The 26,983-nt window shown below is 49.2% G+C and overlaps 1 protein-coding gene across 1 annotated transcript in view; it reads right to left on the reverse strand.

Moving 5' to 3' along the window:
• Positions 1 to 26,983, reverse strand: part of LOC121838041 (retinol dehydrogenase 12-like) — a 55,487-nt gene that overhangs the window by 7,785 nt on the left and 20,719 nt on the right. The window contains exons 4-5 of the mRNA XM_042294021.1: positions 5,788 to 5,982; positions 2,923 to 3,032 (exon numbers count right to left, since the gene is read on the reverse strand). Of these exons, the coding sequence (XP_042149955.1) occupies positions 2,923 to 3,032; positions 5,788 to 5,982 (305 nt within the window). The remainder of the gene's footprint in view (positions 1 to 2,922; positions 3,033 to 5,787; positions 5,983 to 26,983) is intronic.

Here is a 26,983-nt window from a genome sequence, read left to right on the forward strand (position 1 = left end):
ATAACTTCCGTTCGGATACCACAACAAAACAACAAACAAAAGCTTCGCTATTTTGTTTTCTGTCGTGGTCGCCGTCTTCGCGTTCTGAAGAGGGCTTGTTGCTTGTGTTAGTTAGTCAGTCATAGTAAGTACTTAGGAAGTGGCGCGGGGTGACAGGTTTCTGTTTTTCTGCTCTTCTTTGCGCGATTCGTGTGTCCCGTTTACCTCATCTTTTGTTTGTTTTCTGGCGCGCGCCAGTGCCAATGTTTGTTTAGATGTCGGTTCCCGTGGTTCCCGTAAAGAGTTTAGTGAGGCACGCGGCACCGCACTCAACGTTTAATAAAAAAAAAATCAGTTACCACTGCGTGTCCTCGCGGCGGCTTGAAGGATCGTGCGGCTCGAACGAACTCGTCGAGGCACCCGCTTCGCCGCGGCGAAGCGGGTGCCTCGCGGCGATCGGAGCGGACGCCTTCCGGCTGGCAAGGCGTGTCCTCGTACGGACGAAGGCCCAGCTGCTGGCAGCGTTGAAGCAACCGACGCTTCAGGTCGGGGTCCACCGCGACGACTATTTACTGTGTGTACGACCACGGTGACCACGGTACGTGCACGATACGACGCGGTATGTCGTTCGACCGGCAGACAGCCGGCCAGGGGCTGTGTTCCAAATCTCCAAATGGATCCGAGTTTCTCCGGCGGATCGTATCACGTGACAGCACAGATTGAAAAACGCTGTACGCGGGTAGGTTTTAGAACGCCAAGAGTACAAAACCCTCACCCTGGGGTAAGATCGAGTCAATTTTGGAACACGGCCAGGAAGTAGCAATGGCTCTCGTGCGGGGCGCAGCCAAGCCAGGAAAGCAGCCAAGCCGATCCACTACGAAGAGGCGGGGACTACCTCTCCTCCACGCGCCCGAGATGCCGAGAGAGAGAAAAGTGGAAAGGAGGTGACTGCCGACTAAATTGCGTCTAACGCAGTCAATATTGCTCTAAAAAAATTTTTTTTTCGCGTAAAATTCATTTTTCGACACGCGTGTCTCAACCAGACTGTTTTTGAAAAACTTTTTTCTTCTTTTCAGGGGCCCTTTAAGTCAACGGTCCACGTCAGAAAGGGAATGTGTGGTATGGATCGTGGTTATATACGCATTTGAGCATTTGACCGCAGCGCCCTTTCGTCTATAAACGTTGAGCCTATGCATGCAAAGTTTAACGCGATTATATACGCATTTCACCGCAGCGCCCTCTTTTGTATAGACGTTGAGCGGTTTCATGCAACGTTGGAGTGTAGTGGTTAAGACGTCTGCCTCGTAAGCAAGCGGTCTTGAGTTCAAACCCCCTTGCGGGCGTACGTTTTTTTTTCTTTTTTTTTCTTTTTTTTTTTTTTAAAGTGGGCCGATCCCGGGGGCAGTGCAATCGATGTGAGCATGGACGCCCTACAAGGCTAGACCCTAAGGAGCTTCGCCCCTAATAGGATATAAATTCTGCTTAGAACGGAGTGCGGGCTCTGCTCACCCGTTGTAGAGTGCACTACCCGATGCAAAAGGAACAGCCCACAAATCCAGTCGAAGCTGTAGATTTGATATGACTGAGGGCGCTACACTAGGCTAGATCCAGTCAGAGCTACTAGATTTAGTAACAAATGAAAAAGTCGCAGACCCCAATCCAATCCAAGCCTCAAGCCAAAAATATCCGCAAGTGGATCTGGCGGCCATGCTGCCTTTCGCTTATTGACGTGTGTGGTTGAGCGTCATGTTTTCATCATGTTTCCAGAAGTGGCCTCTTCACTCACGATGTCGGCGGCAAGAATGTGCTCGTTTAATCCGGACTGGAGGAACCAGAATATTTCGGGATATGCTAGTTGGATTAAGCCCCGGCAGAATTATCTTTACAGTGTTCAATGCCTTGTATAGTATTGGTCTTATATATTTATTCGCCTCTGCAGTTTTCATGGAATTTCACTTGAAATTGTCAGGGAAAACCTGGAAAAGTCAGGGCATTTCAAAATAATATTTTGCTAGACACCCTGATCAAAATATGTTGATTAACTTTTGAAGAAATGGCTCAATTGGCCATGTCGCAATTGCTGTCATAACGGCACCAATTATTAAAGCCTGCCCCAATTTAGACAGTTCGCAAAAAAGAAATTACAACCTTTGAGATACTTGTCGTTTAAAATTTTGCCTTTCTTGCTTTATTCAAAACCGCTCGCAGAAAGGCGCACCTGTTTATGGTGCTTAGAATAGAAGTGTGACGCAGTTTTATCGGGCCTCCTCGTAACTATCTCGACGGCGTGCCTTTGGTGGATTCGCCTGCGTCAAACTTAAATGATAGTGACGGAGGGACAGAAGTAACTACGTCACTTTCCTGCGGATTACAATCAGCTTGAAGTCTTGATACGAGTGAAGGCAAAATTTTAACCGTGGATATCTCAAAGATTGTTGTCTTTTTACGAATTGTCTCAATTGGGTTAGGCAGTAACCATTACTCACGTTATGACTGCAATTGCAACATGACCAATCAATTTATTAATTAAAAGGTTAGTTATCAAATTTTGATTAATTAATAAACATAATGGGGCGCTTATCATCTCATATAATTTCCGCCGACCAAACGAAAATACGATGAAGACGGCATCCACGTACCTATTACCGCCTTTTCTAAAAACTACTTTCAAAAATAAAAAAAAGTAAGAAAGCCCTGATGCAACGGTCGCCCACGTTTCTAACTTTAAAAAAAAAAGTGTTTGTGAGATGTTACTGTAACCTTTATCCAGGAGCTTCCACGTGACCACTGTGTAGAGGATACAGTGTTTGCGGTTTCATTGTAACTCCTATATTAAAAGGTAAAAATTTGCAAACACATACCCTTTAATAAAAGTTACCCTGCTAAGAGTGTGCCAGCGACCATAGTGTCCACCTGTTTCATGCGTAGATAAAGCAAGCATACTTTTCCGCCGAGAGACTGGAGTAGAGAGAAGTAGGATGCCAGAATTCTGGGAGAGTTGAGCGCTATTGAAGTCCTCACGAGACCCGGGTGAGCGGCATTAACAGTGACGCCTGTAAAAAAAAAAAAAAAAAGGGGGGGGGGGGGGTTACGCATTTTGTAAGAACGGCAATTGGACAGAACTCATCTGGATTACATTAAAGCGAAAAATTCAGATATTTTTTTTTAAATTGTTCAAAGCTGAGTGTAATAGTTTTGAGATGAGGTTAAAACAATATTGTTGACGTATTTTATAGAGAACTGATATTTTGGCAACATACATTCTCTAACAAGTATTCTGAATTAACAGTCAAACATATAAAGGCATACAAGTGAGGCATAGGGGTAAATTGATTACTAATTATATTTAATTGCATATGTCCTTCAATCGCGACTTCGGCTCCTTTAATGTTCGTAGATACAAAAAGAACAACATCCCTACTTTATCAATTGTACCATTATAGACAGAAAACGGTTTCGGTGATGATGCAAAACAAGGAACTATACTGCCGGTGTAGTGTTTCATTTTAAAACTCACCCGTTTCAATAAGGTTCCTATAAAAATATTCGTTTCGTCAATAATTATGCAAACAACCGTTTCTTTGAACATATTAAACGACAGAGAGCGTAAACGCTGTGCTTCACTGGGGTGTTGCAGCAGATCGTGCTTATGTAAAACGATATCTGTATCGTAAGCTCGCTATGGAACGCATCTCGAAAGTACATGGGACCTTCGAAAACAATTTGCTAAAATCTAGCTGCTCCCGATCTTAGCGGCCAGTTTGTCTAATCCGCAGCCGCCTTGATGCATGGAGGGAACTTTAGTATTTTTGCACATGCAACACCCTCACTGCAGCTCGGCACGTGAAGAGCACCCAACGCACTGCCGTCTGTCTGCCTTATGTGGTACAAAGTTTTGGCGACAACTGTCGACACGCATGTGCCGAAAGTTTAATAAAATTGGACGCGCCTAAATTGCGTGCCAACAAAGCACACGAACAATTCTGAAACATTTCTTAAAATTCTGTTTTATAGAAGTGAGACAGGGAAGCCATGGCTTCTCGGTCTCAAGAGAATCAATTTAATTGCACGGAAATGAAGCTGCGTAAGCACTTTGATATCAACGTCAAATAGGTTATACCTCCATGTGACTTAAAAATAGGTGACATTGTATAGATTACAGGATATTAGTTACATTCGAATGTCTGATTCCAATTTATAAAACAGTTTTTGTATTCCTTTAGAAGAGTTTAAAAGCTAGGGCCTTGAGATGCTACCCAAAATATGTGTTTTTGGTGTGCGTGAATACGGTTTATTAATATGAATATCGGTAGTTATCACTTATACTCACTCACTTTAACTCTTCCCGTACCGCGCCCGTTAAAGTCAATCAACCATGATCTGGACAAATTACGGCATTAGCTATAATAGACACTAGTTTCAGCCTTTGTATATTTCTTTTTTTAAACGATATTTCGATTTGTCAGTCTAGCCACCGGGCTACACTCTTAAAAAAAAGCTAGCAGCATTTACTAAGTGAAAGCTAGTATCCGGTTGTCATATATGTTACTAGGTACCTAGAAACCGTATGTAGTAACGGTCAAGCTAGTAAAGGTTACTATGTCAAGAACAACAGGCAAGAAGCTAGCAGTGGCGTACCAACTTGTTTTTGAGTGGGGGGGAAACCAGAACCCCCTATGGCCGGGGCGGTCCCTTCGTATGCCTGTGGCAACGCCGGCTAGTGTTTGCCGTGCCCAGTGGCGGCTTTTTCAGGGGGGCAAGACGCATACGTTGCCCCCCCCCCCCACTCTAAGAACTGGGGGGGCAAGCGCCCCCCTTCCCCCCCCCCCCCCCCCCCGTTGGTACGTCCATGGAAGCTAGTAACGGTTCCTAAAGAACCTATTTCACTGCCTTTCGCTCGTAACTGCCACTAACTGTTGCAAGACCCAGGTGGCGCTAGTCAACGTTAAATTCAAAATTGACAAAACCTTATTGTCGCTGGGATAAAATGCTTTTCTACACTGCTTACATGCAAATAGAATTCATTTCCTATTTCCGGACGTATTCAACATTTGACACATACAAGGAATTTGAACACGCTCAACATACTAGCAAAGACACGCTAACCCAATCGCTGCCTCAAAAGGCTACCCACACGTATTTTATACTGATCATTTGAAAAAAGTATGTTGGTCAGTGACCACCTCGTCCGTAAAAGATGTTACAAATATGGTGCTGCTTTCGCACCAATACTGTTGTTCAATATTGTTGCTAAACATACCAAGGGAAGTATTTCTTACTGAGAAGTAACGGTACACACAGCAATTAATTCCATATTGCAAAATTGTATATTTCAAATTTCGTTGAAGTGTCCTTTTAACACTCGGGGCCTCGCAACGACCGAACTGATGTGGGAGGTTTAGGGCGCTCCTCGCCACTTCATCGGCCGCCTCGGTCGCCAATGCGCTGACTGTGTCGTTCAAACAGGACCGCACGCTTTCGAATCGCACCGGGATCCGGATGTCGCAGGAATATCAGTCTTCTACCTTTCGGAGACCGGATTATAGCTTTGCTAAGATATCCCTTACCCAATGTTGCAGAGACACTGGCAAGGGCCTTTAACAGCCGTCAAACGTCTCAGCAATATCGCATACCGCATACATTGTGTCGATTGATCGCGGGTCCTTGTGGTGCACCGCGACCAACTCTGCCTGTAAGAAAGGTTCACCTAAAGGGGCACTCCAGTGAATTCTGAGAACGTCTATATATGATGGTTACCTGTGGTTGCCTGAATCTACAGATTTGAATAAAGGATACAAATACAAATGCCTTTGTTGTGCAGTGTCGCCGCAAGTGCTCTCGTGAAGAGAACAATGGCCAGTTTGCTGTCGCAGTAGACGGCCAACGGGTCTGCCACGGGATGTATCCCACGAGCCCTGTCTTCGAAGCGCTCTGCGCTGCCGAGGAGGTGCAGCATCGAGGACATGTTGATCACTCTGCACGGTGCGCTCGCCTTCAGCAATCCTGCGGAACGTGCACCAAGCTGGAATAAAAGCGAGTGAAAGACGAGCAAGGTATTTGGGAGAAATCTCTCCGGTTGAACGTTCTGCGCCATAGAAAATTGCAATGTTACAAAATAATCTACAGGGGTAGTAGGGCGAACTTTCGCGGAAACAGAAAATCCACAGCTTTTCACTACAGTAAAATAAGTGCCGGCGATAGCTGTTACTGCGCGTAGTAACACCCACCCTGATGGATGTCCACTTTTTATTTATTCGATCACGCATAAAACAGAATCGTGGTCACTGAAATATGCAATGAAGGGGACACACTATACACCTGAGCTAACGTGCGTGCGTAAAATAAGAGAGTTTTTGTGAGTAGTTTCTAGAGAACATTCTGAGAAAGTCCTGGACGATGCAGCTTCTCCGTTCCGTAAACCGTATCTGAATTTTAACGAGCTTTTCTGAATTGTAAAACTAGCGCAACTGTGTAAACCATGGTAATGGTAGCTTTTGACCGGCAGCGCCATATTGTAGCAAGCCTCTGAAACCTACGTCAGCGTGCAGATCCGTGATTCGCGTTTCACGGCGTGAAAACTGATCTAAACCAGACAACCAAGGTAACATCTACCGATTGTAATTGCAAAAGCTTTGTACCTAGAGTCAAAAGTGCCTCAATGACCATAATGGTAGGTAATGTTCTCTACGTTACAGAAATTGAACGATAGTTTACGTCGTGTTTCGTTAAACCAAATTACTTCGTCTGCTCGCGCTCGCCACGGCGGCTATACCGTTTCGCAATAGCTTGGAAAACTGAGGAGGCTACGGCCCCCGAGACCCAATAAGAGCGTCGGAGCGAGGCAGGTGGCACCACGCCACTGGAGTGTGAGCGTCATTGCGCCAAATGTAAGGCCCGTAGTAACCGGCTGTCGTCTGCTGGCCAAGGGGTTTCTGCTGCTGCGAAACCAGCCATCTACGGATGAACGTCCACCGCCGCAACATTGCCGTACGCTAAAATTGCGAGCTGTTTGGGAACAATTCATAAGACAAAATGCTCAATTTACCCGGAAATCTGTGTACGGGTGTTAATACCAGGACTCCATCAAAACAATCTAGAGGACAAGGCCTGCGCATGACGTCATCGTTAGTTGATCCCCGACCCGCTCCAACCGGCAAATACCTGAGGCTAAACGAAAGTATGGCCGACGTTATATCTTGTAGGGTTCTCGTCCGATTCCTCGGGCCCTTGTCTCCGGATGAACGTGACACAGCAACGCATAGCTCTCGGCAGAAGGGGTTCATCCCACTCACACTATGCTGTAGGGTTTCGGAATCAGGACAGGTGATTGAGAAAGCCATGGAGGGGTGCGCCGCCACTGTTTGCTGCATGCCGATTGTCCGTGCGGTGCTAGTCTACACCGTATCCTGTGGACGTCGCCGTCGAGGGTCAAATCCGGGTCTATGTCCGGACCATGTCACCGGGCCGTCGCCCGAGCCGGCGGCGCGGTCGCCACCAGCGCGAACGTCCGTCGTGGCCCGTTTCCCGCGCAAGAGTCCCCTCTGCCAATCTCCCGTCGTCCGTCCTCCCAGCTTCCCTCGTTCCCCCCGTCTTCGAGCACCAGACAGGCCGGAGCCTCGTGTCCCTCATCGAGGGCGGTCTTTCGCTGGATTCCACACCCGTTGGTCATTCATGCAAAAGCTTGAGTTTGTACAGCGACAGGCTGACCTAACGCTAGTTATAGCCAGCCGACGGCCATGATTTCTAGGCTTCCCGGGCACCCGCCGACGTGAACCGTACGTTTTCCCAGGCCTCCCGCGCAGCTGTACAGGATAAAACCATAAAACCATGAAGAACTCGTCCCATTATAGCAAGACCGCCACCTCCCCCGTATGGCTTTTCGCTACACGAGAACCGCTCCTACCCCACGGCGGAGAACCGGTACAATACCCAGCGGCAACGCAGGGCACGCACTTCCTCACCCCCCCCCCCCCCCCCCCCCAATCCGGGCATGGGGACAACAACTCGACAGTAATCTCCGCCCGAAGCGCAAACTCTGATATGGCGGTGTGAGGGTCCGGCAAAAACTGCACGCAATTAAGCGGGATCAACCTCACGACTTTGCCGCCAGGGACGAACAGAACATGACTATCGCGTCAACCTGGACCCCACGGAGCATTACACAGCCACTGATAACGTTGGCATGGAAACTCGGCGGCTCTCGGGAATTACGATGCATTCACACCAGGCATCGCGTATCCGACAACTCTTGGGTGGGGAGGGGGGGGGGGGATTGGTCCCAAGGTGTCGCCTCTGGCCGCAAGGTACTACATCATTGCCGTCGGAACCACAAGAGCGCATATTGTACCCAAACGCTGTGGACCCACAGAACTCAAAACCGCGCCGACAGCTCAAACAAGGCCAGCTGGGAGCGAGAGTGCAGTAAAACTAGAACACTTGGCTCCCCCCGGACAAAATGCAGTTCGGGAATAATTTCCCAATGCAGTCCGTGCAACCGCCGTCTGCAATGGAAGTGGTATTGAGATACTCCCACAGCTATCCCTCTCTGACGCGAACAATCGAAAAGAGTCAATCCAAGGCACTGCAACGACACGCGAACAAAGGCGGCTGCGCGCGTCACATCGCCTAATAAATGAGCTGACATCTCACCCATCGGACGTGGGCGGCCGGAGGCGTAGTTGGGGCGACAGAACACCCGACACTGCTGGCCTCAAAGATGGCGGGAATATCCACGCACACTGAACACTTGCGCGGCATCAAGAGGCTGAAGGATAAACCTGCCAGCATTCGACGGTACAGCTAAACAGTGGATTAAGGCGCTCCTCGCCACAGGGGATACACTCCTGGTTGATTGGGACAAAGGATTGTCAGCAAAGACAACGTCTAGATCCGCGCTTCCTCATCAAGCAAACGATCATGTCGGATCTCGTGCGGCATTGCTACAGCGAGGATCGCCCCCAAAAGGAGTGCGGAAGCAATGCCCTAATCCAACCGGAAACAGGCCAGGAATCGGAACTCTAGCCTGAATGTAAATCAGGCCCCACGTTGGGCGCCACTTATGTAGGGTTCTCGTCCGATTCCTCGAGCCCCTGTCTCCGGATGAACGTGACACAGCAGCGCATAGCTCTCGGCAGAAGGGGCTTATTCCACTCACATTCTGCTGGGGGGTTTCGGGATCGGGACAGGTGATTGAGGAAGCCTGGGAGGGGTGCGCCGCCACTGTTTGCGGCATGCCGATCGTCCGTGCGGTGCTAGTCCACACCGCATCCTGTGGACGTCGCCGTCGAGGGTCAAATCCGGGTCTAAGTCCGGACCATGTCACCGGGCCGTCGCCCGAGCCGGCGGCGCGGTCGCCAAGCTTCCTTCGTTCCCCTCGTCGCCGAGCACCAGACAGGCCGGAGCCTCGTGTCTCTCATCGTGGGCGGCCTTTCGCTGGAACTCCCCGTCTGGCTCTGCCACAGCACGTGCAGGGCCTCGGGCGCCGATGCCGTCCGGGAGGGGGGTCATAGGATGTCCACCGCCGACACCGGCAATGTCTTCAAGGTGGGTCCCGAGGGAGGAGGCAATCAGGCACCAAACTTCAGAGGCGCCGTCTTCGCCACGGCGGCATCCGAAAGGTAGTCCCCAGGCGTCGGCGTCCGGTTGTCAGCCAGATGGGGGTTGACGGGACCCCACAATCTATATCGCAGCGATCGAAACAAAACTAGCAGTACAAAGTTTGATCTGACCTTCGTTAGGCGCTTCATTTTTATCTGCACTCCACGGTTGCCGCAGCATGTAATGTGGAGTGCTTATTTAGTGGGAAAACGGCTGGCTGGGTTCTTGATCATGTCTAGGACATGTTACGGGAGCAACCGATTCTAATTGACGTTTGGGTCACCCGTCTTAGTGCGCCCAACGTACACGCATTGATCAGTTCTACAACCCGGTATGTACCTTTGTTTTTCGTTTGTTTTGAGCCGATATGTCTTAGGGGTATGCCATCCTTAACATAGTATACCAAGGGCTCTAAGCTGGACACGGCGAAAACGTCAGGGCGATTTCTGACGGCCGCGATCGATCAGCGCCAGACTTGGGAACTAATCCGTTACAAGTAAGGGATTACTTGTAATCCGTTACTTTCTCAAGTAATTTTGTGATTGGCACTTCAACTTTAATTTCTCGTTACTCTTCAGAAATATGATCATAATACAGTAACTGGAGCATTACGAGCAGAACATTAAGATTCATAAAGGGAGCAATTTAAAAAAAAATAGAAAAAATAAAGACGTGAAGAACAGAAAAAAGCGATTTTTCGTATGATCGGTCACAATTGAACCACTAGAAAAACGGGCAACGCATATACAAATATACGAAAGACAAAGATCAAGTAATACAACGCCGCGTAGGCTCTCCGTCGCCTTCCACCGTGTTTTTCTTCTTCTCTCGGGCAGGAGAAATCTCTTCATGTTTATTTGTTTTTGTCTTTTATACCGTCTCACCCTTTCTAACTTCTTCAACGTCTCCCGCCACCTGCCCAGGCATGAAACGCGGGTCCGTACTGTTGTATCCCTGCGGGCGTCCGGCTTCATCACCAAGTATCGGCGATCGGCGAGATGGACCGGTCACACCTGGCGCCCTCGTTTTCCCGAGGCATGAAAGAAAGGAACTGCCTCGGCTGCCCCGACAGAACTGGCAGCGCCGGGAAGTCTACTCATCTGGCGTAGTTTTGAACGTCCCGGACAAAGGACGCTCCTACAGCCTCGAGCTACCTGGGGGTAGCAAGACAACGAGAAAGAAAACGGTCTGGTGCAAGAGCGCGCGCAAGAGCGTGGTGTTTTTTTATCTTTTGCTGGAACTCGCAACCTCGATGAACGCTGCTGACGATCAGCCGCCTAACCTGTACATAGGATGTAATTAAATCTGTACATACTGTACAGTTCGTTACCGCTGATCGGCTCCCAGTCTCCTGCCCCACTCCCGCTCCCGTGCCTGGCATGACTCGACACACCACCAACCAGGGTCAAACGCTCGGTCCCAACAACTGGTAGGCAGCGGTGGAGATCGGGTCACATGCGTCGGACATCGGAGGTGGGTGGGTGTTCATTTTCGTTCGGAGGTTCGCCAAGTGTCGTTCCTTATAGCTAGGAATTTATCGGTGACATTTGGGTACCTAAGTGGCTACTGAAGAAGCGTGACATTAGAGTACTTCTCAGTAGAGGGATATTCCGAGCGTGGGTGGCATTCACGATAGACGTGGAGTGGGCGAAATTGAAGAAACCGGAACTGATTCAGCTATCAGAGGAACTGGGATTAGAAGTAGTAAGAACCATAAAAAAAACAACAACTAATTGCTAAGATTCGGGCTTTAGATCTAGAAAATGAGGAGATCATTGAGAGCTGGGAAGAAGTAGAGAAGAGAAACCATGATTGAAGGAGGGAACTTGACTTGAAAGAAAAGGAACTCGAGCTTCGGAGACTCGAGTTGGAGCAGCGGCAGCTCGACAGCGGGCGGGCTAGCTCAGAGGGGTCAAGTCAAAGGAAGGTCGAGAGTTTCAAAATGTCTAAACTGATGCAGCCGTTTAAAGTAGGCGAGGACATTGGCCTCTTTTTGGTGAATTTTGAGCGTACCTGCGAAAAACTGGGTTTCAGACGCGAAACTTGGTCACAGAGACTGCTGACGCTCCTCCCGTGTGAAGCCGCGGACGTTGTCGCGCGTCTGAGCAAGGAGGACGCTGAAGTGTATGAGAAGGCGAAGGCGAGTCTGCTCCGAAAGTACCGCCTGACCACAGAGGCCTTTCGTCAGCGATTCCGTAGCATGCGTAAGAAGCCCGAACAAGCATACCCGGAGCTCGCGTACGACCTGCGGGCAAACTTAATCGAGTGACTAAAAAGCGCCGATGTGTACGGAGAGCACGATAAGGTAGTGGAATGCGTGGCCCTTGAGCAGTTCTACCGTTGCCTCCCTGACGCGGTGAGGTTCTGGCTTCAAGACAAGCCTGACGTGAACACCGTCGAGAGAGCGGGGGAGCTGGCCGAGGAATACGCTTCACGTAGAAAAGCTGGAGAGGAGCGTCCGCTCGAGAGGGAAGCCAGAGGGGAACCTAAGAAGCCCGACGGAACCGGCAAATGGCCTGCGGCAAAGGCCGGTAAACGTAATGGGGAAGGTAGGCAACCTGAACAAAAGCTTCCGAGCGAAGACGTCTCAAAAGAGTCGAGATCCAGTGAGAAGGGGAAACCCGAAAGAGAGAAGTCGTTTGAAAAGCGCAAACCGCCGGTGTGCTATAACTGCCAGGAGAGCGGGCACATCGCGGCGGGATGTCGGAAGCCAAAAGTGGTGTTTCACTACGTCGATGACGAGGAGAACCGGAGGCTTCTAGAGCCTTATGTACACGACTTAAGAGTCAATGGTAGCCCGTGCCGAGTTCTTCGCGACTGCGCAGCAACCATCGATGTCATGCACCCGTCTCTGGTTAGGCCAGATGACTACACGGGGGAATGTGCATGGATTAAGCAGGCAGTCGAAGATCAAAAGGTCTGCCTCCCCATTGCTCGCGTTAGTGTAGAAGGTCCCTTTGGGAAGCTGGAGACCGAGGCCGCGGTTTCCCGCAATCTGCCGCTCAGCTGCCCCTATTTGTTTTCATACAAATCCGATCAGGTGCTGCGAAAAAGGGGCCTAGTGTTTAGCGAAAGGAAGGTGCAGGCGCTAACGAGAGCCAGGGCGCGCCAAATAGCCGCGGAAGTGGTGTGTCGGAGTGAGGATGAAGTTCCACCGAGCTGTCAGTCAACTTCGGACGGGCCCTCTTCCTCCGACAATGCGGAGACCACTTCTACGAACAAAATGGGGTCAACGCGACACGGGAGCGCCGCCGGGGAAACCGGGAAACTCGCGAGAAGCGATACCGCGGCGGAGATAGAAGAGGGAAAGATTGTGCCTGGCTGCGAAACGGGGGACGAGGGGGGACTCGTACTCTCCCCTTCGTCGCGTAGCTTTCATGCCTTGCTACAGGTTGACTGAGAGCTTCTCATTGAGCAACAACAGAGTGATCCGAGCCTTACAGTACTGCATGATACCGCCAAAGATGGCATAAGCAGACGGAACGTCTCGTATCAGATCAAGGCAGGGGTACGCTACCGCCATTACAAAGATCGTAAGGGCAGGGTTCTCGACCAACTGGTCGTGCCCCAGAAGTACCGCTCGGACCTCTTAGAGTTGTCTCATGGGAGCTCTTGGTCAGGTCACCTCGGCATTAAGAAAACGAAGGACCGGCTGTTACAAGAGTACTACTGGCCAGGCTGCTTCCGCGACGCGGAAAACTTTGTACGGTCGTGCGACGCGTGTCAGCGTGTGGGGAAGCCGCACGAGAAGAACAAAGCACCGCTGAGACTAGTGCCGCTGATCACAGAGCCTTTTCGCCGCCTGGTCATAGATACGGTAGGTCCACTGCCAGTGAGCAAGTCAGGGTACAAGTATGTATTGACGCTACTTTGTCCCGCGACGAAGTTCCCAGAGGCATGTCCTCTGAAAGAGTTGAGTTCAGCCGAGATCGTGGACGCGCTGCTGTCTGTGTTTGCGAGGATTGGATTTCCCGCTGAAATTCAATCAGACCAGGGTAGTGTTTTCACTAGCGCTCTCACGAACACATTTTTGGAGAAATGTGGCATTCGTGTTGTGCATAGCTCCGTGTACCACCCTCAATCAAACGCCGTAGAGAAATGGCATTCAGTTTTCAAACGAGTTCTGCGCGCGCTGTGCTTCGAGCAGAAAGTAGATTGGGAGGCGTGTCTTCCGGCAACCATGTTCGCATTGCGCACAGTGCCACATGAAGCCACGGGTTTCAGCCCGGCCGAGCTTGTGTATGGGCGTTCGCTGCGCTCGCCACTACGCATGTTGCGTGAGTCGTGGGAAGGCCAAGGGGAAGACCCGACTGTGGTGGAGTACGTGTTGAAGCTCTTAGATCGCATGCATAAGACACAGGAAGTAGTTGAGGCGAACATGCAGCGGGCGCAGGCGAAGGCGAAACTCTACTATGACAGGGGAGCCAGGGAGCGTAAGTTTGAAGTGGGAGACCAAGTGATGCTGCTGAGGGTTTCCAAGAAAAACAAGTTAGAGGTGCAGTGGGAAGGTCCAGCCAAAGTGCTGCAAAAGCTCTCTGAGACGAACTACGCTGTGGAGTCGGGGGGGAAACGAAAGAAAGTACGGATATATCACTGTAACCTGTTGAAACCTTATGTGGGGAGGAAAGAGATAGTTAGCCTTGCTTGGAACACCCCAGAGGAAGTCGCCACGGAGATTCCTACTTGGGAGGGGAAGAGGGGAGAGTATGATGTAGACACCGTCATAGTCAAGGCAGTAAAGACCGACGTTCTTACTGAAGATCAGCTGAGCGATCTGCGCAAAGTGATCAGTGAGTTTGAGGGGTTGTTTTCCGATCGACCTGGCCGTACTAATCTCGTGTGCCACGATATTGAGCTCACCGAGAGTACTCCAGTGCGATCGAAGGCGTACAGGGTCTCTCCAAGACGGAGAGACATACTAGCTGAAGAGATCGAACGCATGCTCCGGCTCGGGGTTATCGAGGCCGCCGAGAGCGACTACACCTCTCCACTCATACTGGTGGAGGTGCCGGGCAAAGACCCCCGCCCTTGCATAGACTATCGTAGACTCAACACGATCACCCGAAATCAAACGTACCCTATCCCTAACATAGAGGAGAGGGTAGAACGAGTCAGTGCCGCTAAGTACATTTCCACGCTGGATTTGATTCGTGGATGTTGGCAAGTGCCCCTGACAGAGCGGGCAAGCAGGTATGCGGCGTTCATTTCCCACTTGGAACGTTCCGCCCATTGATGCTCAGCTTCGGGCTCAAGAACGCCCCGTTTTGCTTTTCAAAGCTCATGGACAGCGTTCTTCGTGGAACTAACACGTTCGCACTGCCATATCTGGACGATATCGCGATCTTTTCAGCAACGTGGCAAGAACACGTTTCGCACCTGCGGGAAGTGTTTCGCAGGCTACGCGAAGCAGGCCTTACAGCAAAGGCAGAAAAATGCCAATTGGGGCAAGCGGAGGTGACCTACCTGGGGCATGTAATCGGACAGGGCTGTCGGCGACCCTCAGAGATTAAAGTAGCAGCCGTTGGGAGCTTCCCTAGACCCGAAACAAAGACGCAGATTCGTTCGTTTCTGGGCTTGACTGGCTATTACCAGCGATATGTCTCGAACTATTCTCAGGTAGCCAGTCCCCTCACTGATGCTCTCAGGAAGAACGAGCCCAACAAAGTCGGGTGGGACGAGAAGAAGGAGCAGGCTTTCCAGAGCCTAAAGAAGGCGCTCACACAGCGGCCGGTGCTAAGAGCACCTGATTATGATCAGCCATTCTTTGTGCAGTGCGATGCAAGTGACCGGGGCATGGGGGTTGTTCTGTGCCAAAAAGAAGGGGACGAAGAGCATCCCATTCTTTACGCGAGCCACAAGCTGACAACACGGGAGGAAGCGTATAGCGCCTCCGAAAAGGAGTGTGCTTGTCTAGTCTGGGCCGCACAAAAGTTGTCTTGTTACCTGGCGGGAGCTCCATTCACCTTTGAGACGGACCACTGTCCCCTGACCTGGCTGCAGCAAATGTCGCCAAAAAACGGACGGCTGCTAAGGTGGAGCTTAGCACTTCAGGAGTTTAACTTCCGAGTAACATACAAGCGGGGGAAGCTGAACTCGAATGCAGACACTCTCAGTCGCATGTATTGAAAGGGGGTTGTACAGACGCTATAAAGCCTTGAGAGATTTCTAGCCATTCTAGTGTTTTAGTGCTTTCTCGATGTCTTGTTTGGTGGGTCAGCCGCGCTCGGACGGCAGAATTTGATGACAGTGAGATTAATTAGGGTGATCTTTACTTGGCGAATTTCCGGGCGGGGTGAATGCTTGCTGATTTCTGTTGTGTGATGTTTGGTGATTCCGTGATTCATGCGCTGCTTGCATGTTTGAGAGGTGAAAAAGTAGCAGCGCCGATTCTGGGGCCTGGAAGACAGCAGCGAGCCATCGGCTTTCGGCAGAGCGGTTGCAGACCCCTCAACCTCAAGACCGTTTACCCGTCGGCGGAGGAGCTGTTGTATCCCTGCGGGCGTCCGGCTTCATCACCAAGTATCGGCGATCGGCGAGATGGACCGGTCACACCTGGAGCCCTCGTTTTCCCGAGGCATGAAAGAAAGGAACTGCCTCGGCTGCCCCGACAGAACTGGCAGCGCCGGGAAGTCTACTCATCTGGCGTAGTTTTGAACGTCCCGGACAAAGGACGCTCCTACAGCCTCGAGCTACCTGGGGGTAGCAAGACAACGAGAAAGAAAACGGTCTGGTGCAAGAGCGCGCGCAAGAGCGTGGTGTTTTTTTTATCTTTTGCTGGAACTCGCAACCTCGATGAACGCTGCTGACGATCAGCCGCCTAACCTGTACATAGGATGTAATTAAATCTGTACATACTGTACAGTTCGTTACCGCTGATCGGCTCCCAGTCTCCTGCCCCACTCCCGCTCCCGTGCCTGGCATGACTCGACACACCACCAACCAGGGTCAAACGCTCGGTCCCAACAGTACCCGCTCGATTCGCGGGTTCACAACTCGGATAACAGACGATGTAGCCTCGCGCAAGGGGGTCGAATGCTCTTTGTCTTTGATGTGGGCTGCTTTATTCTAGCACGCTTTTGAGGCACGGCTGAAAAGCGCGAGGCGTGAGGCTAAGGTCATCGTCTTCGAGGGTACGGACGATACTTTTTTTTTTGTTTGCTTGTCTGGGCATGGTGATTGAGTCAACTCCTTACTCTACAGTCAACTGCCAACATAGAGGAGGGAGGGGGGAGGTTAGGCCATTTAAGCAATGCTTAGAGAGAGAGAGAAAGAGAACGCATAAAAGTGGTGTGATCCTCTATTGTTTTGTGAGACCGATGGCCACCGCTTCTCACGCTCTCTTGCCCTCATCTCCCCTGGCCTTCACGAATAATGGTATAAAAGCGAGAACCGAAGAACGATCGATAACCCGTAACCGTCACCTTTTTCTTGACTGGTCGAGTTTTAGAGCGCAGCTCTTTGGGGCCCGTTTCCGGCTTGAGCAGCGTCGCCGTCGCCGCCGGCGTCGGCGTCGCCGTCGGCGTAACCGCGCGGTGCATTATGTGAAATGTCCCTTGATGCACCGTGCAAGCCCCCCCGGGGTCACGTGACCTCGGGGTGGAGGGGGGTCACGTGACCTCGGGGTGGAGAGGGGTCACGTGACCCCTTCTCTTTCGTCCGAGGTCACGTGACCCCTCAAGGTCACGTGACCCCTCAAGGTCACGTGACTCCCCTGAGGTCACGTGACCCCCGATGACGTCATCAGTGACGTCACTTATGACGTCACCGGCCTCCGCATCGTCATCGTCATCATCACTGATGACGTCATCAGTGACGTCACCGGCATCCGCATCGTCATCGTCATCATTACTGATGACATCATCAGTGACGTCCCTGATGACGTCAGCGGTATCCGCATCGTCATCGTCACTGATGACGTCATCAGTGACGTCACTGATGACGTCATCGGCATCTTCATCATCACGTGACCAAGTCACGTGACCCCCCGACGTCACGCGACCCCCCTACCCCCAAGGTCACTTGACCCACCCCCCCCCCCCCCCCCCAGTACCCTACCGTCCTCCTCCTCAAGAGCTGCGCTCTAATTCGGCGTCACATGGAGTTGTAAACGGCTTTCACTTTTTTGGCCATAGATTGTCCGTCGTCTCCGTGGCCATCTCTTAAAGGGAAGATGGGGCACTTCTACATTTGAGAAAAAACGCTTGAATTGCATTCATTTGGCCTTTAGAATAACAGATATCACAATTATATTTCAATGCGACGCGCCGGAGAGCAATAAGAGCAATTTGAAAAAAGGCCTGAAGCCCCGCCCCCCTAGCCTTGGCAAGCCAAAAGATCCGTCGATGACGTCACGGACAGCGACAGTCTTTCGCGTTCTTCTCGCGTTTAAAAACACTTGCGCGGCAAATGGTTTTGGTATTCGGGTTCACGAGGTAAAAATACACTGGAATTCACTTCTAACTCATTTTTTTCAAGAAGCTCCGTAGCTTCCCTTTAATGAGATGTTCAAAATTCAGGGCATTAAGGAGGATGGAAACATAGAGTTTCAGCGCATACGTTGCTTGCCGGAAGACACACACACACATATTGTCAAAGGAAGAAGAATAAGCTCTAATCTATGGAAGCACACTAAGGTAAGCTGCGACACCAGCACTCAATCCGCATCGGCTATACATTGTAACGTTAGAAGCAAGTTTTTCTTTTCTTGTGAACAACAGGCGAGACACCCGAGTCAAAAGGGAACTTCGATAGATCGCTTCTTTAGCTGCGAATCCCGTAGGGGAGGTAGACGCTGCTACTGAGCATGCGCACCTCTAGCTTTCTCCGCAAAATTCTAGGGATCATTTCCGGAGGCCGTAAGATGGCGGAATGGCGGGTGTGGTTGCAGCTTTCGGTGGCTTGTCAGCTTACAGGTGGACGGAGTTCACATACAGTCTTTCTGTCAATGCAATATTATATTTTTTTTCAAAAACTACCAAAATACGGGCGTATGAGACAGGAAAAGTGGTATTGCAGAACATTAAAAAAAAAAAAAAAAAACATCAAAATTGTTTGTGTTGTTTTTTGGATAAGTGTACGGAAAAAGTAACGTGAAAGTAATTCGTAACGTAACTAGTAAAGTAATTCATTACTTTTCAGTGAAAGTATTTTGTAACGGTAAATCATTACATTTGAGGCTAAAAATTTTGTAATTGAAATTCATTACACTTTTCAAGTAACGAACACAAGTCTTGCCAGCGCCAAGGTCAAGCGCGGTGACGGCCAATTATGGCCGCCAGATTTCTTGCCGAATTTTTCGCCAAGTGTCCAGCTTAGGGACCCAGGTCTATGTACTGCACATCCAGCGTAATCTAAAAACGCGACTTGACATGTTCTGGAATATGCAAAGACATTACCGGCAGCACTTCGCAGTAGTTTGTGGTTGTTCGTGTTTTTATTGGGTAACTTGGCGGCGTTTCCCAATAGACCCTTTCCGGAATTCAGTCTGGCCACTTTGATCACTATCATCATCTGAAAACGGCATATGTGCTATACTAATGGCGGCCTTCCGTTTACTGATGAAGGAAGAAGTTGAAGATGCTCCTAAGCAGATGATTCGAGGCCTATACATTCTCGATGTTGGGGCGTCGTGAAGCAGGAATTGGACGCAAGAGCTGCGTAAGCGTTCATTTCTAGCTCGGTCCCATTCAATTTGTTAGTAGCACTCACTCGGCTTCAGAGCCCCTTGATGTACATAACTCTATTAAGGCGTCTATGTGGGTTGGCGCTTCGTTCCGACTGGCTGCATTTGTTTCGCCATACACACTATAAGAGATTGGAAAGAATTGTAGTGAAGTGCACATTCTCGTTTACCGTTGACTTGCAAAAGTGACGGTACCCAATTAAATACTGCAGATCACAATTTCATTGCCGCCATTAATATAGTAAAAGATAAACTGCCGTTTGAGTCACCAGATGGCACTGAATTCCGGGAAGGGTCTATAGTAATTGTTCTGTTTTATGCAGCTTGTGTGCGCCTGCACTCAAAATGTTTCAAGCGCCAGCGTAACGCCATGAGCTGCAGCTTGTGGCGGAAATGCCTGGTTCAGACATTCGCGTCAGTTGCGTCCACAGCAACAAAAAATGAAAGCCGTTTACAACTCCCTGTAACGCCGAATTAGAGCGCAGCTCTTGAGGAGGAGAAGGGAAGGGTAGTGAGGTTCACGTGTTTTCGGGGGGGGGGGGGGGGTCAAGTGACCTCGAGGGGGGTGGTCACGTGACCTTGGTGGGGTCACATGACCCCTCCCCAAGGTCACGTGGGGGTCACGTGACATGGGGGTGTCACGTGACCTCGGGGGGTCACGCGACCCCCAGAGAAATTTTTCCGATAGATTTAGCGGAGAAAGTTTTTCCGCTAGATTTAGCGGGAAATTTTACTACTAGATTTAACGGGGAAATTTTTCCGCTAGATTTAGCGGGGAAATTTTTCCGCTAGATTTAGCGGGGGAATTTTTCAGCTAAATTTAGCGAAGAAATGTTTCCGCTAGATTTAGCGGGGAAATTTTTCCGCTAGATTTAGCGGGGAAATATTTCCGCTAGAGTTAGCGGGGAAATTTTTCCGCTAGATTTTGCGGGGAAATTTTTCCGCTAGATTTAGCGTTGAAATATTTCCACTAGATTTAGCGGGACAATTTTTCAGCTAGATTTAGCAGGGAAATTTTGCCGCTAGATTTAGCGGGGAAATTTTTCCGCTAGATTTAGCGGGGAGATTTACCCATAATGCACCGCGCGGTTACGCCGACGGTGACGGCGACGCCGACGCCGACGCCGCTCAAGCCGGAAACGGGCGCCTAAGAGCTGCACTCTAAAACGACCACGACACATTCACTTGTACAACCGTGTCTCACAACTGGTTCTCGAAGCTACTACTTGCACTGCTTGCCACGTTGTGTACGACGAACTCTTTTCCTGGTGCAGGCAAAAATTGCTCCAACAACATGCTTCAAACATCTTGGTTTGTCAAGAGGGGCCTGGAGGACTGTTCCAGTTATGGTGTCAGTCGGTCACGACGACAATAATCAGCAAGCCTGTGTAAGCATGGGTCTGAAAACAACACTGTAGGTTTTAGAATTGTGCTTGAACAAGCTTGCAGCTCATTGTCGTCATTAGTCAACAGGGAAACAAAATTTGCTAAGGAACTCGAAGTTGCTAAAAGCCGCCCACCTATGGCGACAAGTACGAGATGACGTGGCCGTGAACCCAAGAAAGAACAAGTTGCTGAAGTTCGCGGAGTTAAGGCCGGAGGAGGACGACATCGACGAGTGCCTCGAGCGCTTCGAGATTTTTTTTCGGGTGAACGCCGTGAAGAAGGATGACAGAGCCGTGACGCCGTTGAACTACATCGGAAAATCCGCGTACGAGGTTTTGAAACCCATGCTCGCTCCAGATTTGCCGGTCACGAAGACGTACAACGACATTTCCGATGTGCTCAAGCGTCACTACGCGCCGAAATGGTTAATCATTGCAAAGCGCACGAACTTTCACTGGCGAAGTCAAGAGGTCGGCGCGAGCCTAGCGGACTTCGTCGTCGCCATCAAGAAGCGGGGACTATATCGACCAAGCGCTGCGAAACCGGTTGGTGGCCGGCTGTTCCGAACCCGAGATCCATAGGACACTCATCCAACTCGACGATGAAATCATCGATGAAGTGTTCAAGGTGGGGACTTCTAAAGAACTCTCGCTGCGAAAGACCTCTGAGAGAAGAGAGCCCGGCGTTCCAGAATCGACAAGGGACCTACACCGCGTTCAAGGAGGTGGTGAAGGACATTCCCAGTGGTCGCGTACCGCCGCTGTTTCGCCACAAGCTCAGCAACCGCGTGCGGTAGTCTCGTGTTTAAAATGCAGTAGTATCGCGCACGTAAGCCAAAAGTGTCCGTCCTTAAAAGCGAAGCCTTTAACTGAGGCAAACAGGGGCGCACCAAAGCTGTGCGTAAAGCGAGGCCTAAATAAACGCTAAGTGTGTCACTTGAATGCGTAAGGGTTACGCGCTGCCTTCCGTGTCTGCGGCGTTCGAAACGGTGTATGGTATTTAAGTAGACCAGTGTCGATGGAAATCGGTAACGGCTCGCAGGTTACGCTGGTACCGGAATCCACGTATCAAAAATTGTTATGTGCCCTGTGAGCCGAGTTACATGCAGCTAAAGACTTACACTAGAGTGTTGGTTCCGATCAAAGGCGTAGCTAGCATTAGCGTGAGAAGCAAAAATGAAACACAAGGGTTACCTTAGGTGGCTGTAAAACACGCAGGCGCCTATCTTCCAGGTCTGTTTTGCAGAGACTGGATTGAGAAGTTAAAGCTTAAATGATACAGCGTGTTTTACCAAAAAAAAAAAAAACAAGAAAGAAAACAGTATAAACTATTATGGAACAAAAAATCTAGCTGGATTTGTAGCTGGAAACCTAAAATCTAGTGTGCAGACCATTTTCTGCAAACTGGATTTTAGCATTCTAGCGAGAAATCGAGTTAGGTATTCGATTCCATAATCCAGTTTATACTGTTTGTTTTTTTTTCAGTAGGGTGGACAACATCAAAAGTGGAATAATTGGGGAGGCGCTGAAGAAGTCGTTTCTCAGCTTCTGTCACGGTCCAGTTGGATCGATTAATGGATTTCAGGCGACGGTTCTGTTAGAAGGAGATGCTTTACCCGTGTTTTGCAAACACCGATGTGGTGCCATACGCGTTGAAAGGTCAAGTAGGAAGTGAATAAGGAAAAGGTGTCACGGGGCTTTTTGAGACCAGTAACGAATAGGGCATGGGCAACACCCCACGTCGTGGTTCCTAAGCCAGAAAATAAAGTCCTCATTTGTGGTGAATACATCGCGTCTGTAAACCCACAGTCAACCACGGGGCACTACCTCTACCAAGAGTAGATGAGGGGTTCACAAATTTTCAGGGGTGTAGTGCGTTCACTCTCATAGGCATGAAAACTGCTTATTTGCAGTTAGCTCTAGGCGATGCGTCTCAGAAACTGCTCACAGTGGCAACACACCTCAAGTTGTTTGAGTTTACGTGTATGCCGTACGGCGTCTGAAGTGCACCGGCAATTTTCAAAGTTACGGTGGACAACATTTCTTTGGGCATGCCCCAGGTAGGCATGCATGATCTTGATGATGTACTCATAGGTGGGGTCTACCAGAATGACTGCTGCAAGAGGGTTGTGGGAGTGCGGACCTGTTTTGAAAAGCATGGTTCGTGTGTCGATCAATACAAGTGCTTCGTCTTTGTTCGCGAAGTGCGTTACTTGAGCTACTTGTTGAGTGAAAAAGGGTTGAGGCCGCGTCCTGAGAAAGCTGACGCAACCAGGAAGGCCGTTCGTCCGGTTAACTATGTCTATTCACTTGCGTGTGTATATTTCTTTGTTAGCTTTGATGTTGAAATGTATAATCTCCAGCCAGGATCTAGGCGAACACCTTTAAGATGCTCCTGAGTGAAAGTTGGGCATGTCTTTTTTTCTCCGTCGCGTTTGAAGGCTTTACGTAAAATGTGCCGGCGAGTAACTATTCCCGTTCCTACATCACTGTTCTTTAGCGCTTGAGACGGCCCATCTGTGCTTCGCACTGCGCGTTACAAGCTACTTCTCTAACTTGTTGCAACGCTTCCTCCAAAACGCGGAAGTCCCGCAGATTCGCGGTCGCATCTCGACTCCTTGACATGATCGCTATACACCACATGATGCACGATTGTCCCGGTAACTCACTGTTGCACCTCGACACAAGCGGTCCTAGCACAGGGTGATGCAGTTCTTAGAACTGCGACGAAATATGCGTATAAGCACCACAATGTTCATTCGCACTTTTGACTGTTGGGACTAAGCATTGTCCTTCGGAAGGGCTTGCAACCACTGCTGCCATCGTGGTTCATCCGTCGGGAAGGCGAAAACTTTTATTGAGCTATGTGAGCTGTGCTAAATTTGATTTGCACCCTTCGCGCAGCAGTGACTAGGAATTTTCACTGACGAATTCGACGATCTACGTGAACGTCTAACTTCATCGTCTGCTATAGACCTTTTCATTTCAGCAGTTGCCTGACCGGCGGGTAGAGGGCGCTGGCGCACTCGGCGCCATTAGGTTGCTTCAATTTGGTCGGTTTCGGTTTCAACGTACACACGATTGTGATGCTGTTTCATGCCCCTTTCGATTAATTTTGCGATATGAATTTCTTTCTAGTAGCACACAGCGAATGAAACAATAGTATTGAGCCACTTGGCAAACCACAAAGTGGTTTCGAGCCTAAATTGCGATCTTTTTTTACGAACACTATATGCGTCTGATTCCGTCCATCGTTAATTTCGGCCAGGTTCGGCGGTGAAACAACTGCGCTGATGCACAGGGAGGAGTACCATAGTCCACGTCCGTACCCGTGGGCACTAATTTCAATAAGAAAAAAAAAATAAAGAGCAGGACAAGCTCCGCCTGCACCGTGCGCTCGTTGCCTGCCGCCGTGCTTTGGCTGTGCGTGCACCGAGCGGTACGGAAGTAGATAGCTCGCGCTCAAGTCAGATATTGAACTGATCATCTTATATTGCAACAGACTATATTGCATGAGTGCTTAGTGAAAAATCAGGTCGACAACATGATTAACAATCTGCTGAATCACCAAGAACAGATGAACTGACAAGTTTACTGTTCGATGTTTGGTTTCCGTACACCAACCTTTTCTGACTTCGAGACTGGAAATGTCTTTTATAATGACTAGACAAGTTTTATATAATCACGTAGATAATATAAAGAAAGTGATATTGTCTCGGCCTGTTTTATTTTAAAAAATTAGGCGCTCGACAAATATTTTGATAGACCAGCCTATGCTGACTAGAAAATTTCTTTAACTAAAGTACTCGTTTACAGCATTTCAAAATATTGGCCTTATGAAATAAACTTTTCGTCATATGGACATTTGCTTACGACGTTCTCAAGGTATGAGAATGGTAAGATAAGTGAATGCCAGGCTTCAAATAAAGTCTGATATTCATCTTCCGTAAAATTTGCCGAATGAAATTGAAGAGCGCAAAAGAAATGATCTCCGATAAGTTTGGCTGAAGTCGAACGCCAGGCGCCACCCAATGGACCTGTGTGGAAAGCTGTTCACTGATTTGAAACGATGCTCTTTGCACATTTTGACGTCGCCATCTACTGAAAGTAACTCCCTATGCGCCGTCGACAATTGGCTGCACTCCGGTGATTTTCATGCAGAAGGAATCTTTCCGGCGTCACATTTTATGAATCATAGGCACTATCAAGCTGTCTGTGGTAGTTTCTTACGCGGGGAGTTCAATTATTTGTGTTGAAATAAATTAATTGAAATTGCATGGTTATATTAAAAATTACTAAAGCAACTGAAAACTATGGACATGGGACCAAGCACGATATACAATTCCGTGGAATTCATAAATAAACCGATAAAGCGAATGCTTATATCACACACGCGATTAAGAACGTAAAACAGATATAGGTGTGATTTTGCGAACAAACAAGTTGCCTAATGTTAAGGTACCATTATTTCTAGCATAAAAAATTGTTCAAACTAAATGTTTGTTCCCGCGCCTTGTCCACTAGTTCCCTAGTGTAATCAAAAGAAACTGTTTTCGATCTGTTGGAACTACAAAACACCATGTTTTCAGGAAAAACACGTGGCTAATTACGCTGGGTGGTTTTGTTTTCTTCCTTGACACCAATCCGCACTCATATATATATATAATAACACTGGGCTTCCTATTGCAAATGTTCCGACCTTATTAGTAACCAAACTTCAGTTCTCATAAGTTATTGGTATTTGAACCCTCGAGGCTCTCTTCAAGTCATATATGTATTTAATGTGCGCAAGTGCTAACGCTGATTCCTGTTCCTATAAAACGTTTTCACACGTATCCCGCACGCCGACGGTAAAAAATATTCAAAACGTGTTACAAAATTAACTACAGAAGTTGCGCGCATAATGATGTAATGCAATTGCATAGTGAGTATAAGTATCGGACGAAACTTTACGGAGTAAGGTAAGAGACGCGGTGAAACGCGACGAAAAACACGCATTCAACGCATCCGCCAAGGCGCGGACGGGAGAGCGGAGCAACAAGTTGAAGCAACCTAATGGCGGCCGCATCACGTGATTCCAAGATGGCAGCGCCCATGCGGCGGGGGGTGAAAAGGTCTATAGCAATAGACACTCGGCGTGAGCGTGTGTTTCATTATCTGGTACAAAAACCACTGAAGCAGGCGATGGAGCAGACGATGGGGCTCATCCGGGTTACCTGGGGAGCGCTGGGTGGATTCACTAGTGATGAGGTTTAGAGGAGGAAACGCGCAGGCCTTGTGTTCTAAGTGCTAATGGCCCAGTGCGATGTTTTGAGCGAATGCGGTTGATTACGCGGCTGCAATCTCCAACGGCCATGGTGCTATAAGATGCAAAGAACAAGGAGCGGGTACAGATGTGGTGTCACTTTTTTTGCTTCAAATATAATTGAAACTTATAAATTCGTTAATATTTTTATTGATATTTATATATTGTCGATGGAGATGCGATTGGGCGAGTTCCATTGCCGCTAGAAGAAAAAGACGCCGATCACTTTTTTTTTTTGCTGGGGACGGCGCAGTTGCTGTGGCGGGAACACTCCGTGACCTCGACCATGGAGTGTTATCACGCGTCTTGCTCCGACACTTTCATTGGGTCGCGTGGCCCGCAACCTCCACAGTTCGCCAAGATATCATTAAACGAATTATAGTTAGCTTCGGTCACGAAAATGTACTGACGCACGTATTTTACAGCGTTCACGATTGCTTACTATTGTGAGAACTGTTGGAAATTATTTGGGTCGACCCCTTGTTGCTGCAGCGGGCTAAATTGCCGCAAACCGAAGATAAGGGGGGGGGGGGGGGGGGGGTGACTTCGGAGCATAAAAGTAGAATATAAAAAAAAAACGGTCACATGCTCAAAGGGACATACAACGATGTTATCTTGATTCAGGCACATGTAACGTAATATTGCTCAAGCCCCTTCTCAGTAAGATTCGGGGAGTTCGGTATTGCTTGCCGAGGTGCGAATATGCGCGCTGAAATTCTTAAAAGGATATCGCGGTAAAATTTCCCCTCCAATAGGAACTTTTCCAGAATCCAGATGGCACTGGAAAGGAGCCTTTGAACCCACCTGCTTACGCGATCTAGTGCTATTTCCATACAAAAATAAAAAAAAGCTCTTCTTTTTTTTCGGTTATCAAAGGTGGCTTGAACATAAAAACCCTTTGCCTCCCCCCCCCCCCCCCCTTTCCCTCAACCCACCCACCCGTCCCCACCCTGCGAGCTGCGAAAATAGTTTTCGTTTTTGTACTTTAGTTCAAAAAGGGGATAGCGGGGAGGGGTGTGGGCGTGCTCCTAGGCC

Source organism: Ixodes scapularis, unplaced genomic scaffold (genome assembly GCF_016920785.2).
Source record: "Ixodes scapularis isolate PalLabHiFi unplaced genomic scaffold, ASM1692078v2 PGA_scaffold5__190_contigs__length_132052651, whole genome shotgun sequence".
In the NCBI taxonomy this organism is placed as follows: Eukaryota; Metazoa; Arthropoda; class Arachnida; order Ixodida; family Ixodidae; genus Ixodes; species Ixodes scapularis.